The following is a 15,470-nucleotide window of genomic DNA, read 5'->3' on the forward strand; positions in this document are numbered from 1 at the left end:
CGTTGAATGTAATGGACTATTCATTTCGATTTAATCCTCCATACCAAACAAGACCTAAAATACAATATAGGATATACCAAAATTTATTCTTTACAAGAAAAAGATTGCATCCTTTTGCTATAAAAACGAATAGCTAGAATGAATTGTCTCCTCAATCTTCAAGATGCGTTGAATGTACTGGACTATTCATTTCAATTCAATCCTCCATACCAAACAAGACCTAAAATACCATATAGGATATACCAAAATTTATTCTTTACAAGAAAAAGATTGCATCCTTTTGCTATAAAAACGAATAGCTAGAATGAAGTATACTACATCAAAACACATTGAGAATTAGTGAAATGAAAGGAACAATATTACGCCAGTTCTCCTATTCTCTACTCTTTCTTGCCTTCTCCATTTGCCCTAGTACCTCGGATATCTTCCCTGGGAAGAAGCACTTTGTGCGCGTTGTCAACGATCTCGAAGCTAAACGACTGGACGTCCATTGTTATTCTGCAGACGATGTAATTGATCGCACTCTTTCTACCAAAGGAGAACAGCTTGAATTTGAATTTCGTTCTGTAGTTAACACCTTTTGGAATTGTAGCATGAACTCAGTGGTTGGCCATGTCGAAATTGAAGCATATATTTCTGAGGATCCACTTATTGACGAGTGTGGGGGAGTCCATTGCATATGGAATGCTAGAGAGGATGGAATATACTTGTACAGAATCAAGCATAGCGATTATGTCAAAAAGTACGACTGGATGCCAAAGCCGTTGCGCGTCCGTTCTATAAAGAGAAATGTCAGGCCTTGAGCTCCTATTGTAGTCGAAAGAAATATAATAAAGCCATTTGCTTTTGTTTAATTTCTTCTTTCTTTCAGTGTTATATTTTTTTTTTTTTGAACAAACAATGTTGTCTACACTAAGGAGGAGGAGGGTGGACTTAAGCTCACAATAGGCTAGCAATAATGTGGTTCAAATTTACCTTTCACGAGAATCGAACCTATTACCACTAGACTATATATAACTGTAATACTAAGTGGCTTTCCATATTAAATGATTATTCCTAATAGAAATTAAAAAATTATTTTATGCTAGTGTCCACAAATACACAAATATAAAACCAATTTATTCGTCCATAACATTTAAAAAAAAAAAAGAAAAAACCTACTCTGCTGGTGGTGCTTCTCCATATCGGGTTACATCAAACTTCCACTGCTGATAATGCCTCTTGAATATATCATCCAAAAAAATCATCAGGTTGGGCTCCATTCGATCAATAATATACCACTCCTTTTATGCAAAAAATAATTCCAAATTCACATTAAAATATATTATATAACAAAAACAATTACTAATATATTAACTCCCACTTACTGCTAATATATTCTTCCAAGACGCCCACTCAGGCGTAGGACATTTGTTCGGTAATACATGCGCAATCTTGTGTGCAAGTTCAGCATGCGATTCTCTCTTAGATCCTCTGAAATCATTCAAGTTGATCCACTTGGGCTTGTCATTATATCCTCTTCTGCCACATGTATGCGTAATCTTTACCCTTTTTTTCCCAGATGCTTCTTCCTGATCACACCCCTTACTATATAATCATTGCCGAAATGTAGATGATGCGATCACAAACGTTACCAAATTTGTTCATATTTTTCACACTTATAAATTAACTATTATGATTTTCTTCATATAATTTCATTTTCCTACAAAATACTAAAGCACGATTAAAAATTCATAATAATTAATTAACAAGTGTGAACAATGTGAAAAAATACGACAACGCTTGTGATTACATTTACAACCCTCCAAACTCCTGAATAGTATTTTTAGGGGGAGTGATTATTAATAAAAATTCATTATAATTAACGTAGAAATGAGAAAATGTGACAAAAAATATACCAACATTCAAGACCGCATACTCTACGCTTTAGCGATGGTTAGATAGTCATTTGAATTTTTGAAACACTCCAAACCCTTGTGAATAGTGTTTTTCCTATGACTTCAATACAATTAAATAAAATAGTAATAATTAGTTTACAAGTGTGTAAAAATAGAAAAATATATAGAACCGCTCGTAATGGCATGGCTTACAATTTTTGTGAAGGAGTTAACTCCAATGCTCGATACCATGATGCATAAACCTTAGTGACAAACTCTAACCATCCGATTGTCGTTTACGTTTACCCTTTAATTTTCCATCATCGATAACCCTTTTCTGGAGCTTCTTTTTTTAAAACATGATCTCATAGTGAATTGAAAAAGACAGTTTGGATCGTTGATATCACGTTTTGATTGTCAACACTAAAATTCTGTAACGAATGAAACGAGAACACATGTACATAGTAGATTTGTATTAATGAATTTGTAGGGTTACAATCTCTGTTTACAATTTTCCTCTGATTGAGTCTTCAAATTTGATATAGATGCGTAGGTTGTTGATCCAAGGGTTGCGATGACTTGATCTCGAACGAACGATTGAACGATTTGCTTCAAGTTTTGAGCTTGAAATAATGCGTGGATAGTCTTCACGTCTAGGTTTCTGTATGACCCGCGGCAAAGGTGATGTTAATGTGGGATTTTGTTGATTCAAGGGTCTTGGCGACTTAATCTTGAATCGAACGTCATTACAAGTTTTAAGCGTCTTGAAGGAATTAGCATAAGTGCTTGTTGATTCTTCAAGGGAATGCTTCGGCTTTGGTTGTACGTTCTTCGAAGAGAAATTTGGCAACGTATTAGTCTTCAAAGATTTGGCAGAGGTTCTCCTTTTGTGAGAATTTCGGCCCTTCAATGTATAAATTATCAACCTTTATGCTTGTCTGAGGACCTTGTACTTATAGACTTCTCAAAGATTGTCTTTGGATGGATTTGGCTTTGATTTGTGTCTTGATTCGTCCATGGGAGAATTTAGGCATGTTTTGTGTCTTAATTTCAGCCATTTTCCATTGCTTGGCCGAAATCTATAGGATGCGAGCAATGTTCAATTCTTACTTGTTTTAGGAAGATGCTTTAGCTTTCTTTCTAGTTTTGGGAGCAATTTGGGCCCTTTGCTGATTTTAAGGAGATTTCTTCCATTTTGCCACATTTTAGGAATGCCTTTGAGCTTGCTTTGCTTGATTTGTGCCACAAGTCATTGATGACTTGTCCATATGTGATGAATCATATGCTACGTGGAGCTTTGTGACGCATCATTTGCAGGCAACGAAATTTACATGTCTACATTGATTTTTAAGGTTAGTGCAAATACTACTTGATGTTTATAAACTCTAAATATTATAAACATCGAGCAATATTTGCACAAATCTTAAATTTTCAAACGTGATATCAATGTTCCAAAATATTATGTTTTAAAAAAAAGAAAGATCGAAAAATACATAGCCTTTTTTTTTTCTTTTTTTTCTTTTTTTGTGCTAGAAAATGAAAGAACTGAACTAAAGAGAAAAGCCCCTTGGGCAACCCGTTTAAGTACAATAAAAAAGATAAGCTGGACGAGAAGCCAACGGAATAGTTTTATCCAACCATGGAAGTCATTAACTGAGAAACCAACACTTGTGACCGCATCCGCTAGGAAATTGGCTTGTTTGAATACATGATTCCAACAAATATCCTCAAAGAATCCCGCCAACCATCGAATATCAGGAAAAATGGTCCTCAATCTCCAACGAACATGATAAGCACGACAAATAGCCTTAATAACCAGCTTAGAATCGCCTTCAACGATGATGCGCTTAACACCCCTTGAATTCGCCATCCAAAGACCATCACGAAGTGCCAAACATTCTGCCACATTAATGGTATTCAGACCAACACTATGCGCAGAAACGATAGGGGAACCATTCTCATTTCTAATCACAAAACCAGAGGCAGCCTACTTGTTAACCACTGATCCGTCAAAGTTGAGCTTGACAAAACCAGAATTCGAGAGGGGACCATCGAATGGAGCTGGGTTTTGCCAACTAATTACCAAACGGCCCCTTAAGTAACAGCAGGTTAGTTGCACGATAATCTCTACCTATACTTAACGCTAAAATCATGATTCTAGTGTAATTCGGATTTTTATTTTGAAAAATGACAAGGTTCCCTTCCTTCTAAATTTGCCAACAAATAACGAGCGCCGTATTCAACTCACTCAGATCATCAATGATTTTGTTGTCCAAGGAGTTTAGCCACTCATTGAAATTAAGGGTTTGACTCATCTTTAAAGAGTTAGATAAGGCGGGGTTATTCTATACCTGTCTAGCAAAAACACAATCAACAAAAAGATGATTTACAAAGGGGACAAGTAGTAGGCATATTATCAATATATCTTGCTAAATTGTCTATGGTTTGGAGTTTCCCCAAAATGAGAAGCCAACTAAAATTTTTTACTTTGTGAGGCAAGTGAAGTTTCCACGTCTTTTTTAGAATCTTGCTAGAATTAACATTGTTATTAATAGAATTCTGTAACCAAGTAGCAGACTTGATTGAGAATTTACCATTAGCATTTGGACCCCAATAGCATGAATCACCTTGAAGGGCTAAAGGCAAAGGAATACTACAAATCTTGTTAACAACATCAACGTCGACCATAGAAGATAACAAATGTCTATTCCATTGACCATTAGCAATAAATTGGCACACTTTCATGTCATGATCAACATTAGAATGTTGCGTGCTAGATATGAGATTGCTGAGCGGGAAAGGAAAAACCCAGTTATGGGTCCAGAAAAGAATATCTTCTCCATTTCCAACAACCCAACACAATCCCATCCTAACAACATACATAGCCTTGAGGATACCCTTCCATGCATATGAATAATTTTGTCTGATTTTATTATTCAAAAACTCTTCATTCTTCAAATACTTATTTGTAACAATTTGGACCCACCAATTTTGATCCTAAGTTACAACTTTCCACCATAATTTAGCCAAGCAAGCAATATTAAAGTGATCACTATTTCTAATGCCTAATCCTCCATTCTCTTTAAAGCGGCAAATTTTGTCCCATGCGATGGGGTTAAGATTGGACTCTATTCCCCACAAAAATTTCCTAATCTTTCTATCAATAGCCTTAGTAATCTTATCAGTGCATTTAAAGCAAGACATAGTATGATTAAGAACACCAGAAAGATTTTCTTTAATAAGAGTAAGCCTCCACGCCTTAGATAGAGTATTGACCTTCCAACCAGATAATTCTGGACCTTAATAATAATAAGCTCTTTAGCATTAATCGGGTCTTTCCAGAAAATTATATTATGAATCCCTAAATATTTGCCAATAGTGGTTTTATGCTGGATTTGAAAAATGTTAAGAATATCATTCCTAGATTGATTATGAGTGTTATTAGAAAAATAAAGTGACAAATTTTGGAAGTTTTTTTTTGTCCAGGAGCATGGGAAAGTTCATTAAGCACTTTGGCAATATTTCTAGTTGCAGTTTTGGTAGCTTTAGCAAAAATCAAGCAATCATCCGCAAACATCAGATTTGTAACTCTAAAGCCTCCAGGAGCAGTTAATTGTTTCTAGGGGACCCACCCAAATTGTCTAAATTTCTTATAAGGGGTTTCATACATAAAATAAATATGTAGGGAGAGAGGGGGTCACCCTGTCTAATGCCCCTTGAAGGACAAAAATAGCCATGAGATTTAACATTAACTAAAATAGAAAAAGAAGTGGACGTAATACATTCCATAATGAAGTTAATCCAATGAGTGTTGAAACCAAATCTTATTAAAACAGCTCTAATATAATCTCAGCTAATAAAATCATAAGCTTTCTCAAGATCTAATTTGATAGCCATAGCACCATACTTACCTTTTTTGTCCTTAAATGATGAGAAGATTTCATGAGCAATCATAATATTATCATGGATTGATCTTCCAAGAGCAAAGGCACTTTGATTCTTGGAAATGCAATGTGTTAGTAAAGGTTTAATCCGATTAACCATAGTCTTAGTGATGATTTTATAAGTGACATTACGTAAGCTAATTGGTCTAAAGTTGGACACCAACTTAGGGTTATCCTCTTTAGGTATAAGGGCAATATGTGTATGGTTTATTATCGTTGGACTTGATCCGTAGCCCTTCTCATTATGAGTGTTTCCATTTTTTTTTTTTTTTCCCATTTATAATTTAACTACTACATTTTTTTTCAATTTTTTTGGGGCAAAGAATGTGATCCTGAATGTTGGCTTTTTTTTTTCTTCACATTTTTCATTCTTAATGAACTTTGGTATTCTCTATTTTGTAGGAAAATTAAATTACACCATAAAATTCATAATAATTAATGTACAAGTGTGAAAAATGCGAAAAAAATACTAAACACTTGAGTTCTCATCCTTTACATTTTTAATGATGATTACATCGTCGTTTGAATTTTTTAAATCGGGGAAGCTCTCATGAACAGTGTTTTTAGGAGAGATAAAAATGTGTAATAATTAATTGACAAAGAAAAAAAATATTTTGGCGTTTGGTACGTAAGAACGCGATACCTTCGACGTGGTATGTTCAATAAATTCAGTCATTTAGTACCATTTACTGGTGCTAATTTGGTTTACTATTTCAGTTAGTGCTATTGTCTAACTATTCAAACTTTTATAATGAATCATATTTAGTCATAAAATTTCATAATATGCATAAAAATTGTTTCAATTGTTTTACATGTAAGTAACAAACATTTCACAAGCAATAAACATTTAACAAGTACAATTTTCCACCTCTAGTCCTTTATTTTTATTTCACAGGACTATGGTAGTGCCATCATAAACACCCTCAAGTTTCTTGTTACCATGAAAAGAATCTAGATTAAGGTGAATGTATCATCCTAATTATCAGACCACAGTGGAGACTCATCAAGAACATCTGGATTATAAGCTCTCAACTGCACCTGCACGATGAAACAAAGCAAAAGTTATTAATTTGAAAGAAGAGGTTTCTCAAATTGCTTTACTAAAAAACTAAAATAAAATAAACAATATCAAACCACACAAATTACTAAATTTAATGAACTGAAACAGTTTCCAACGAGACTCATTATCAGGAAACTTAGTAAAACATGGGTTGAGATACGAATTGATGCTAGGAAATTGAAAGGTCAGAGACATCCAAAGACATCAATAATAAAAAATTTGAGCATTTTCATTCACCAAAAGCAAAACAGCTTAGCTATGCAAATTCACAAATTGCAAAAGATTTATTTTAAGCTAGCAACGGATTCATAACTCCAGCAATACATTCAATGGCAGTCAAGCGAACAATAATATAAATCCTAAACGTAACCTTTCAACAAGTCTTCAAAAACCTATATCACATAAATGTTCATACCGTTATGTTAACAAACCACAATACTAACCAAGAAACACTAGTAGAAAAAACAGCTTGCGCGACGAACAATAATTCGTTGCACAAGAGGCACTTGCGCAACGTAAAAACGTATTCGTCACGGCAAAATAGAAAACATATTGAAAAAAAAAATTGCGTGACGAATAATTTTTGTCGTCGCGTAAAGTTAGCAAGAAAACGCGGGGTAATTTTTTGGGCACGAGAAACTTGCGCGACGAGAAATGCTTTTGCGGGACCAATTTTTCGTCGCGCAAGTTTCAGTCAGCTCTGACCATTTAATGTAGGTGAATCAGAGGACATTTAATATAGATGTTTGCGCGACAAAGCCTTTGTCGTGCAAAGATCTTAACTTAGCTATAAATAGGCCCTTCTATTGTCCTTATTCTTCACAATTTTGTTATCCTTATTCTTCATAATCCTATTCGTGCTGAGATGGCGGATAGAAAGAACGATAAGAGTGTGCACGACGCCAACCCACATGATTTGAGAGAGCATTTTGAGTTTGCTCATGCTATTGCTATAACTATGGGGAATAATTGCCCCATTGCTGAGTGGCGTTCTTGGAAAGATGTGCTCAGGAATTTGAAGAAGGTTGTGATGGATGAACTATTAGTAAGTATATCATTGATGGATCAATAATGAAGTTTGTGAAATTTTTAGTTATATGTTGGAATTACTTATTTGCATATATGTGTAACAGTGTAAGTATGTTTTTGATGATGAACCAAAAGAACAATTGATGAAGTTGCTGAAGGATGCGTTGGAGGGAGGTTACAATCGGTGGCGTTATGAAGTCTTGTGGAATGGAGCAAGATCGTCGAAATGGTAGTTTAAAATTTATGTTTTGTATGGCAATATTTAAATTTCATGTTTTTTTATTTTTTATTTTTTATTTTTATTTTTTATAATTTATGTATTTGGACTTAATTAGGTTTCAATTCCTGTTGGTTTTTTTATTAAGACCTAATGTAAGCACCCTAGCTATCCTCGGTTTATATGTGCTTTTAATCTTTAATGAGTATCGTACATATGTTGAAAATAATTGTATGAATTAAGCCATTAATTATTTGTAGAATACATATTTAAGGTATTAACTATTTATAGAATAATATTTTAGGTATTAATTATTTATAGAATAAATATTTAAAGTATTAATTAATTTTAGAATAAATTTTTAAGGTATTAAATTGTTTGTGAATATTTGCTTGTAATTATAAAGTTTATGTAAACATAGATATCTATGTTTACGTAAATTTTGTAATTACAGTTATAAGTATCATCGTGTAAGATATTTTTACGCGATGAATACATGTTTTTGTTGCGCAAAGCATGGTCAGACTGCATTTAAACCCACCAATTTATTGCATTTGTATGACGCATTTTGCGCAACAGACTTAGAGGTTTGCACGACGAATATTTTGTCGCGCAAAGGTGTCCTACTGCTATATAATCATAGTTTCAGAGGCGTAGTTTTCAAAAAAAATTTGTTTAAAAAAGAATGGCCGATTCTGGAGAAGGTTCTGGCAAAAAGAAAGTTGTTGTGCTATTAGAGAGGTATAGACGGAAGCAAGTGCTGTACTTTGAAGGCGAAAATATGGCTAAGGCGTATGCCGGATTTAAGTATGACATTGGGAATTTGGTGCGGAGGGATTGTTCTGCCGAGTTTGAGTCTTCGAAAAAATTTCCTGAGGAGTTGAAGAAGTCCATGCTGGGAGAGTTATCGGTAAGTTTGTGGCGAATAATTAACAATTATTTTTGTTAAAACGTAATATTTTTTAAATTACTAATTTATTGTTATTGGCATTAATGTAGGTTCATTGGGATTTTAATGAAACCAATGCGAAGCAACGGAATTAGGTGGATGGGCTTTTCAAGCAGAGTTTCCGACAGTAGATGTTTGATGTGTTGCGGGCGAAGGAGGAGTAAAGTTGATGATAGTTGTTTTTTATTTTTTTTAAAAATAAGATTTTGTGGACTTTATATTTAATTTAATGAATAAATATATGTTATGTGGATGAGTATTAATATTTGCATTAATTATAATTTCTATTTGGAATAGTAAATTAGTTTTGTTAATTAAATTAATGTTTAATTAGATTTGAGTTTTTGATTTATAATAAAATAAAAATTTACAATGTATACAAATAAAAAAAATATTAAAAAAAAAAAAAAAAAAAAAAGGATTGTGTGACGAATGTTCGTTTTTCGTCGTGCAAATTTCATTTGAGTGACGAAAACCTTTGTCGTCGCACAAAGATATCTTATGTGACGAAATACGTAATTTGTTGCGCAAAATCGTTTGTCCTTTTTAATCTAGATTCAGCCATGTGCAGAGGCAAACTTCAAAAAAATTGCAGATTGTGCCTCTGTACTCATCCCTTCGATTTTGCTCAATCCGGCATCCGTCATTTACATTTTTTTCTCAATTTCATCATATAATTACCCCCTCCATCTTCTACTCTAGGTTAATTGAGCTATCTTGGGCTGTCTGGTAAGCGTTTTTTGTCATTATTGTAAAAGTATTATTGTAAATTCATACTAACGCCATTAATTTTGTTGTCTATAGGGGTATTGTGTGTGATTAGCGATTGGTGGAGAACGATTGAGAAGGTATTTTCTTCGTTTTATTTTTTAAAACATATAAAATTAATTAAATTATGTTGAACTTAGTTTGTTATATTTATATTCTGTTCTGAAATTATATTTATATTATGTTGTTAAATTTGTACTTGACGTACAAATATGTGTTGTGATGAACGGAGTTAATTGAAATTAAATTCGGACTTGTTTTTTATTTTTAGTAAAACTTAGTTTCCCGTTTGATGATTAGTTGGATTTCGCGAATGGATGTGAAAGCATGACTACGGTCCAATTAATTCTTGAATTGTCCCATTATTTGGACAGTTTAGGAATGCACAATTATGACACGTAATTTATGGTTGAAGGATTAGGTTTCGGTTGTGGAGATTTCGGTGTCATCTCTGTATGTTCTTCGGGTCGTACACCCGAAGAACTGTATCAAGATGCTGCCGAAATTCATCCATGTCGAAATCTAATCTGATGTAGCTGTAAATTACGTGACATGACTATGCATTCCCGAATGGGATAAGGCCCTTACCAGAGGCATAAGGTGACATTATCATTTTGTATAAAGCTGTTGTGATTGTTGTATTGTTATTGTGGTTCCAGGAATTATGGGCAGGACGTGGATACATAACCCGAATAGATGCACGGACGAATACTTGGATGGAATCGAGGATTTTATTGACTTTGCACGTACACATAACCCGGGTGCAACTAGAATCCGGTGTCCTTGTAGGAGGTGTAACATGTTAAGGGAGACAATTGAAAATGTTTGATTTCATTTAGTAAGGAATGGAATGATTGCGAAAATGCTTTGTCTTCAAACGTCACAATAGTGGATAATGTAGAACCTATTATGGATCCTAGTGAACAATCATGGATATTATAAAAATGCCAACCAAGAGTTATACCCGGGGTGCGAGAGCTTTTCCGTTCTCACGGCCATTGTGGAACTAATGCAGGGAAAAATAAAGTATCGTATGTCGAACCAGTGTTTCGATTACTTTTTGGGGGTTTTCAAGAGAATGCTTCTGAAGGACAATTGTTTGCCAAAAGACCATAGACACGTGCAAAAGGTGTTGAATGGTCTTGGATTAGGTTATGAAAAAATTCACACTTGCAAAAATAATTGTATTTTATTCTACAAAGAGAATAAAGCATTGGATAAATGCCCTGTATGCAATGAGTCGAGGTTCAAAATGACATCTCAGAATAGAACGACTAAGATCCCACAAAAAGTTATGCATTATCTGCCCCTGAAACCTAGGTTGTAGTGATTGTATATGTCAACGCATGCTACCACACACATGAGATAACATAAGGAAAAATGGGTAGACAACGATGTGATGCGGCATCCTACAAATGGGGGGGCATGGAAAGAGTTCGCTCGAACATTCCTCGAGTTTGCTGCTGATTCTCATAACATTAGATCGGGACTTGCCACTTACAGATTTAATCCATTTGGGGTTTTAAACCAACACCACATAACTTGGTCGATTTTCGTATTTCCGTATAATTTGCCGCCATGGAAATGTATGAAACAAGAATACATAATGATGACTCTATTGATAACTAAGGATCCCGATAGGTCAATCGATGTATACTTACGGGCGTTGGTAGATGAGCTAAAAGATTTATGGACACATGGTGTGCGCACATACGATAAATGTACTGGCATGATGTTCACTTTGCGTGCTGCAGTGATGTGGACTGTGAACGATTTCCCCGCATATGCAATGGTTTCCAGTGAAGCACTAGGGTTTATATGGCATGCCCTGTACGCAAGGAAGACATAACATCTAGTTGGCACGCCGGAAAAGTTTGTTACCTTGGTCATCGAAGATGGTTACCTTAGGACCACAAGTGGCGAGAGAAGGATAAAGAGTTTGACGAGGAGAAAGAGCATCGCCCTAGACCTCGAGAATGGTCCGGTGCTTATATTTTGGAATAACTTAACCATTTAGATTTTGCTCCTTTTGGGACCAATGTCAGTAAGACAAGACCTTCTACACATATGAATTGGACGCACAAGTCTATGTTTTTTGAGCTCCCGTATTGGTCCAAACTAAAATTGAAACAACCTCGATGTTATGCATGTTGAGAAAAATGTATTTGACACATTAGTCAACACAATTCTAGATATTGAGGGCAAGACAAAGGACACGATCAAAGCTTGTCTTGATTTGGAACGAATGGGACTACGATGAGGTTTATGGATGAATAGGGACAATGATAAAGCCAGAAGGGATCTTCCATTTTTTTCAATGCAACCGAATTACAAGAAAGAATTTTTAAAGTTTTTATCGTCTGTAAAGTTTCCCGATGGGTATGCTTCAAATATCACGCGTTGCGTGAATGTTGACAGGGGTAAATTAGCTGGCCTAAAAAGTCAGGACTGCCATGTGGTTCTGCAACGCCTACTTCCTGTGGGTATTCGACATCTCTTGCCAGCCGATGTAATGAAACCAATCATGTTGTTGTCCGATTTTTTTTTTTTTTTTCGTAATTGACATCAAGAATGTTGCGAAAAATGGACGTTAATCAGTTGCGTCATGACATTGTGCAAGCTCTATGCAAGTTTGAGATGATATTTCCTCTAACTTTGTTCACAAGTATGATACACGTGATGGTTCACTTACCAAATGCGGCATTGCTTGCTGGTCCGGTCAACTTTCGATGGATGTATCCAATAGAAAGGTATATATTCCTCGTCTTTTTTATTAATCAATATTAAATATATTACGATTAGTAATATGTGTATCATATCGTTTTCTTTTCGCAGGCTTCTCAGAGACTTGAAGAAAAGTGTATGAAACAAAGCGAAACCCGAATGATCCATTATACAAGCTTGGGTGGCATATGAGGCGCTTACATTTTGTGGAATGTATTTAAAGGATGTTGAGACAACTTTCAATCGTCATCCTCGCAATAATGACGGGGGTGTGAGAAAGGAGAAACTTTCAGTTTTTGCCCAAATCGCTTGACCATTCGGAGATTCAATTTCTGGCGAGTCCTTTTCCAAGAAGGACATGGAGATAGCACATTGGTTTGTACTCAACAATTGTGATGAGACACTACCATATCTAGACAAGCATGAACATATAATGAAGCAGGCACATCCTTCACATTTGTACACCAAGAAACACCATGAATTGTTTCCGCAATGGTTTCTCAAATATGTAAGTTTGAAGTGTTTTGTATTAGACATATATATTGTAACAATTAAGTTGCTCGAACTAACAAATTTAAATGTTTGTCTAATATTAGATGAATCAACTGAAAGCATCGAATTCCCCCGCGTACAGTGAAGAGTTATATAACTTGACGTTCAGACCAATTCGCATTGAATTGTACTTGGGTTGCCATGTGAACAGCGTCAAGTTCTTAGTGGGTGCACGAGATGACAAGTTGTGTACGCAAAATAGCAGTGTTCATGTCCCCGAGGGAGGCGAAAGTACAGACATTGAATTCTATGGTAAACTAACAAGTGTCGTGCAATTGCTTTACAAAGACCGGTGTCAAGTGATCCTATTTAAGTGTCAATGGTTTGATACCAACCCAAATAGGCATGGAAGTGTGAAAAGATATCATGGATTACTATCAGTGAACACTACCAAAACTTGGTACGATGACGACCTTTACATCTTAGCAAGCATGGCAAAACAAATTGTGTATCTAGATGACCTTAAAGCCGGGTGGGGTTGGAAAGTTGTTCAGACGATGGATCATATGCTATACCAGAACAAGACCGTACTGACGACGACATTGACAATGTTGCTGACCAACGTCTTGAATCTTTGATGGAAAGTGGTGCGGAAACACTCTGAGATACTAATCTTATCCAAGAACCATTTTAGATAGAAGGAGTATCTTCAATCGCAATACCAATTAAGTTGATCACAATTGACCTCGGTAATACTACACGATACGATGGTCCAGTGCGCACAAACGACGATGGTGACGTACCTATCGATGATGAGAAATGGGACACTGAAAACGATGATAGCAACGAAAGTGAAAGTTATTATAGTTTAGATGAAGATAAAGGCAATTTATTTGTAACTTTTTTTTTTAAAAGCACATGAAATGGTTAATGCGTGATGGAAAAAATGGTATGAATGATTCCCATTTTATATGTGACTTACTTTGTAAATAAATTTGGTATGTTTGTATTTTATAATAAATTGTAAACAAAATAAAAAAAATTTTAAAAACCATATTAAAACATAATTGCGTGATACATAACAATTTTTGATCACACAAGCAAGGCCTGACAATTCCTGACACGACCCGATAACCCGACACAACAAGCAAAATATTAATTTAATAATTTTATAACCCTAAAAAAATTACTATAATAATTATATATATATATATATATTAATTTAACAATTTTATACCCCTAAAAACTATAATAAATATATATATATATATATATTAAATTAAGTTTAAAAAAATTGATGATAATTGGATCGGCTTAAATATACCATTCAACTTCTTAAGTGTTATACTTATACATACAAAATAAATAAATTTAATTCTACTTATTAAAAAAAAAATATATATATATATATATATATATTGTATATGGTTCGAGATCACATATGCCAAAACTCGCAAAAAACAAACATTCAAAGATGAAGTAACGGGACAAAACTTTTCGACGGTTAGAAACAAAAAATCACGATTTAGCGGTTATTTTAACTTCAATGTTGATGATTTTTTACAGCCACACTCCTTGACCGTATATGAATACAATGAAATTTGATCTTCAATTTAAACTATTTACACTAGTGGATACCACAAAATCTTATGTTATACTTAATGAAAGTATAAATAAACTCTAAGTGTTAGTGAATCTATCTTTTTTATGGGATACGCATTCTATGAAACTAATTTGAACGATCCAATAGTCAAACTTGTTTGTATATGATTCGAGATCGCATATGCCAAAAATCGCAAAAAACAAACATTCAAAGATGAAGTAACGGTTATTTTAGTGAATCACGATTTAACGGTTATTTTAACTCCGATTTTGATGATTTTTTGCAGCTACATTCCTTGACCCTATATGAATACAATGAATGAATTCGATCTTCAATTTAAACTATTTACACTAGTGGATACCACAAAATCTTATGTTATACTTAATGAAAGTATAAAAAAAAAACTCTTAGTGTTAGTGAATTTATCTTTTTGATGGCATACACATTCTATGAAACTAATTTGAAGGATCCAATCGTCAAACTTGTTTGTATATGGTTCGAGATTGCATACGCCAAAAATCGCAAAAAAGAAACATTCAAAGATAAAGTAACGGGACAAAACTTTTCGATGGTTAGAAACGAAAAATCACGATTTAAGGGTTATTTTAACTCCGATTTTGATGATTTTTTACAACTACACTTCTTGATCCTATATGAATACAATGAATGAATTCGATCTTCAATTTAAACTATTTACACTAGTGGATACCACAAAATTTTATGTTATACTTAATGAAAGTATAAATAAACTCTAAGTGTTAGTGAATCTATCTTTTTGATGGGATACGCATTCTACGAAACTACTTT

At 34.3% G+C, this 15,470-nt stretch overlaps 1 protein-coding gene across 1 annotated transcript; it reads left to right on the forward strand.

The window, feature by feature from the left end:
• Window positions 1-344: 344 nt before the first annotated feature.
• Window positions 345-803, forward strand: LOC137732785 (S-protein homolog 1-like). The gene has a single exon (XM_068472056.2). The coding sequence runs from the start codon at window positions 345-347 to the stop codon at window positions 801-803; it is 459 nt and encodes a 152-aa protein (XP_068328157.2).
• The last annotated feature ends 14,667 nt before the right edge of the window (window positions 804-15,470 follow it).

The sequence above is a fragment of the Pyrus communis genome, chromosome 16 (genome assembly GCF_041283825.1).
Source record: "Pyrus communis isolate YQ-2024b chromosome 16, ASM4128382v1, whole genome shotgun sequence".
Classification (NCBI taxonomy): domain Eukaryota; kingdom Viridiplantae; phylum Streptophyta; class Magnoliopsida; order Rosales; family Rosaceae; genus Pyrus; species Pyrus communis.

Excerpts from the sequence above, each read along its gene's own strand:
- LOC137732785 (XM_068472056.2), top strand. The coding sequence starts at position 345 with ATGAAAGGAACAATATTACGCCAGTTCTCCTATTCTCTACTCTTTCTT.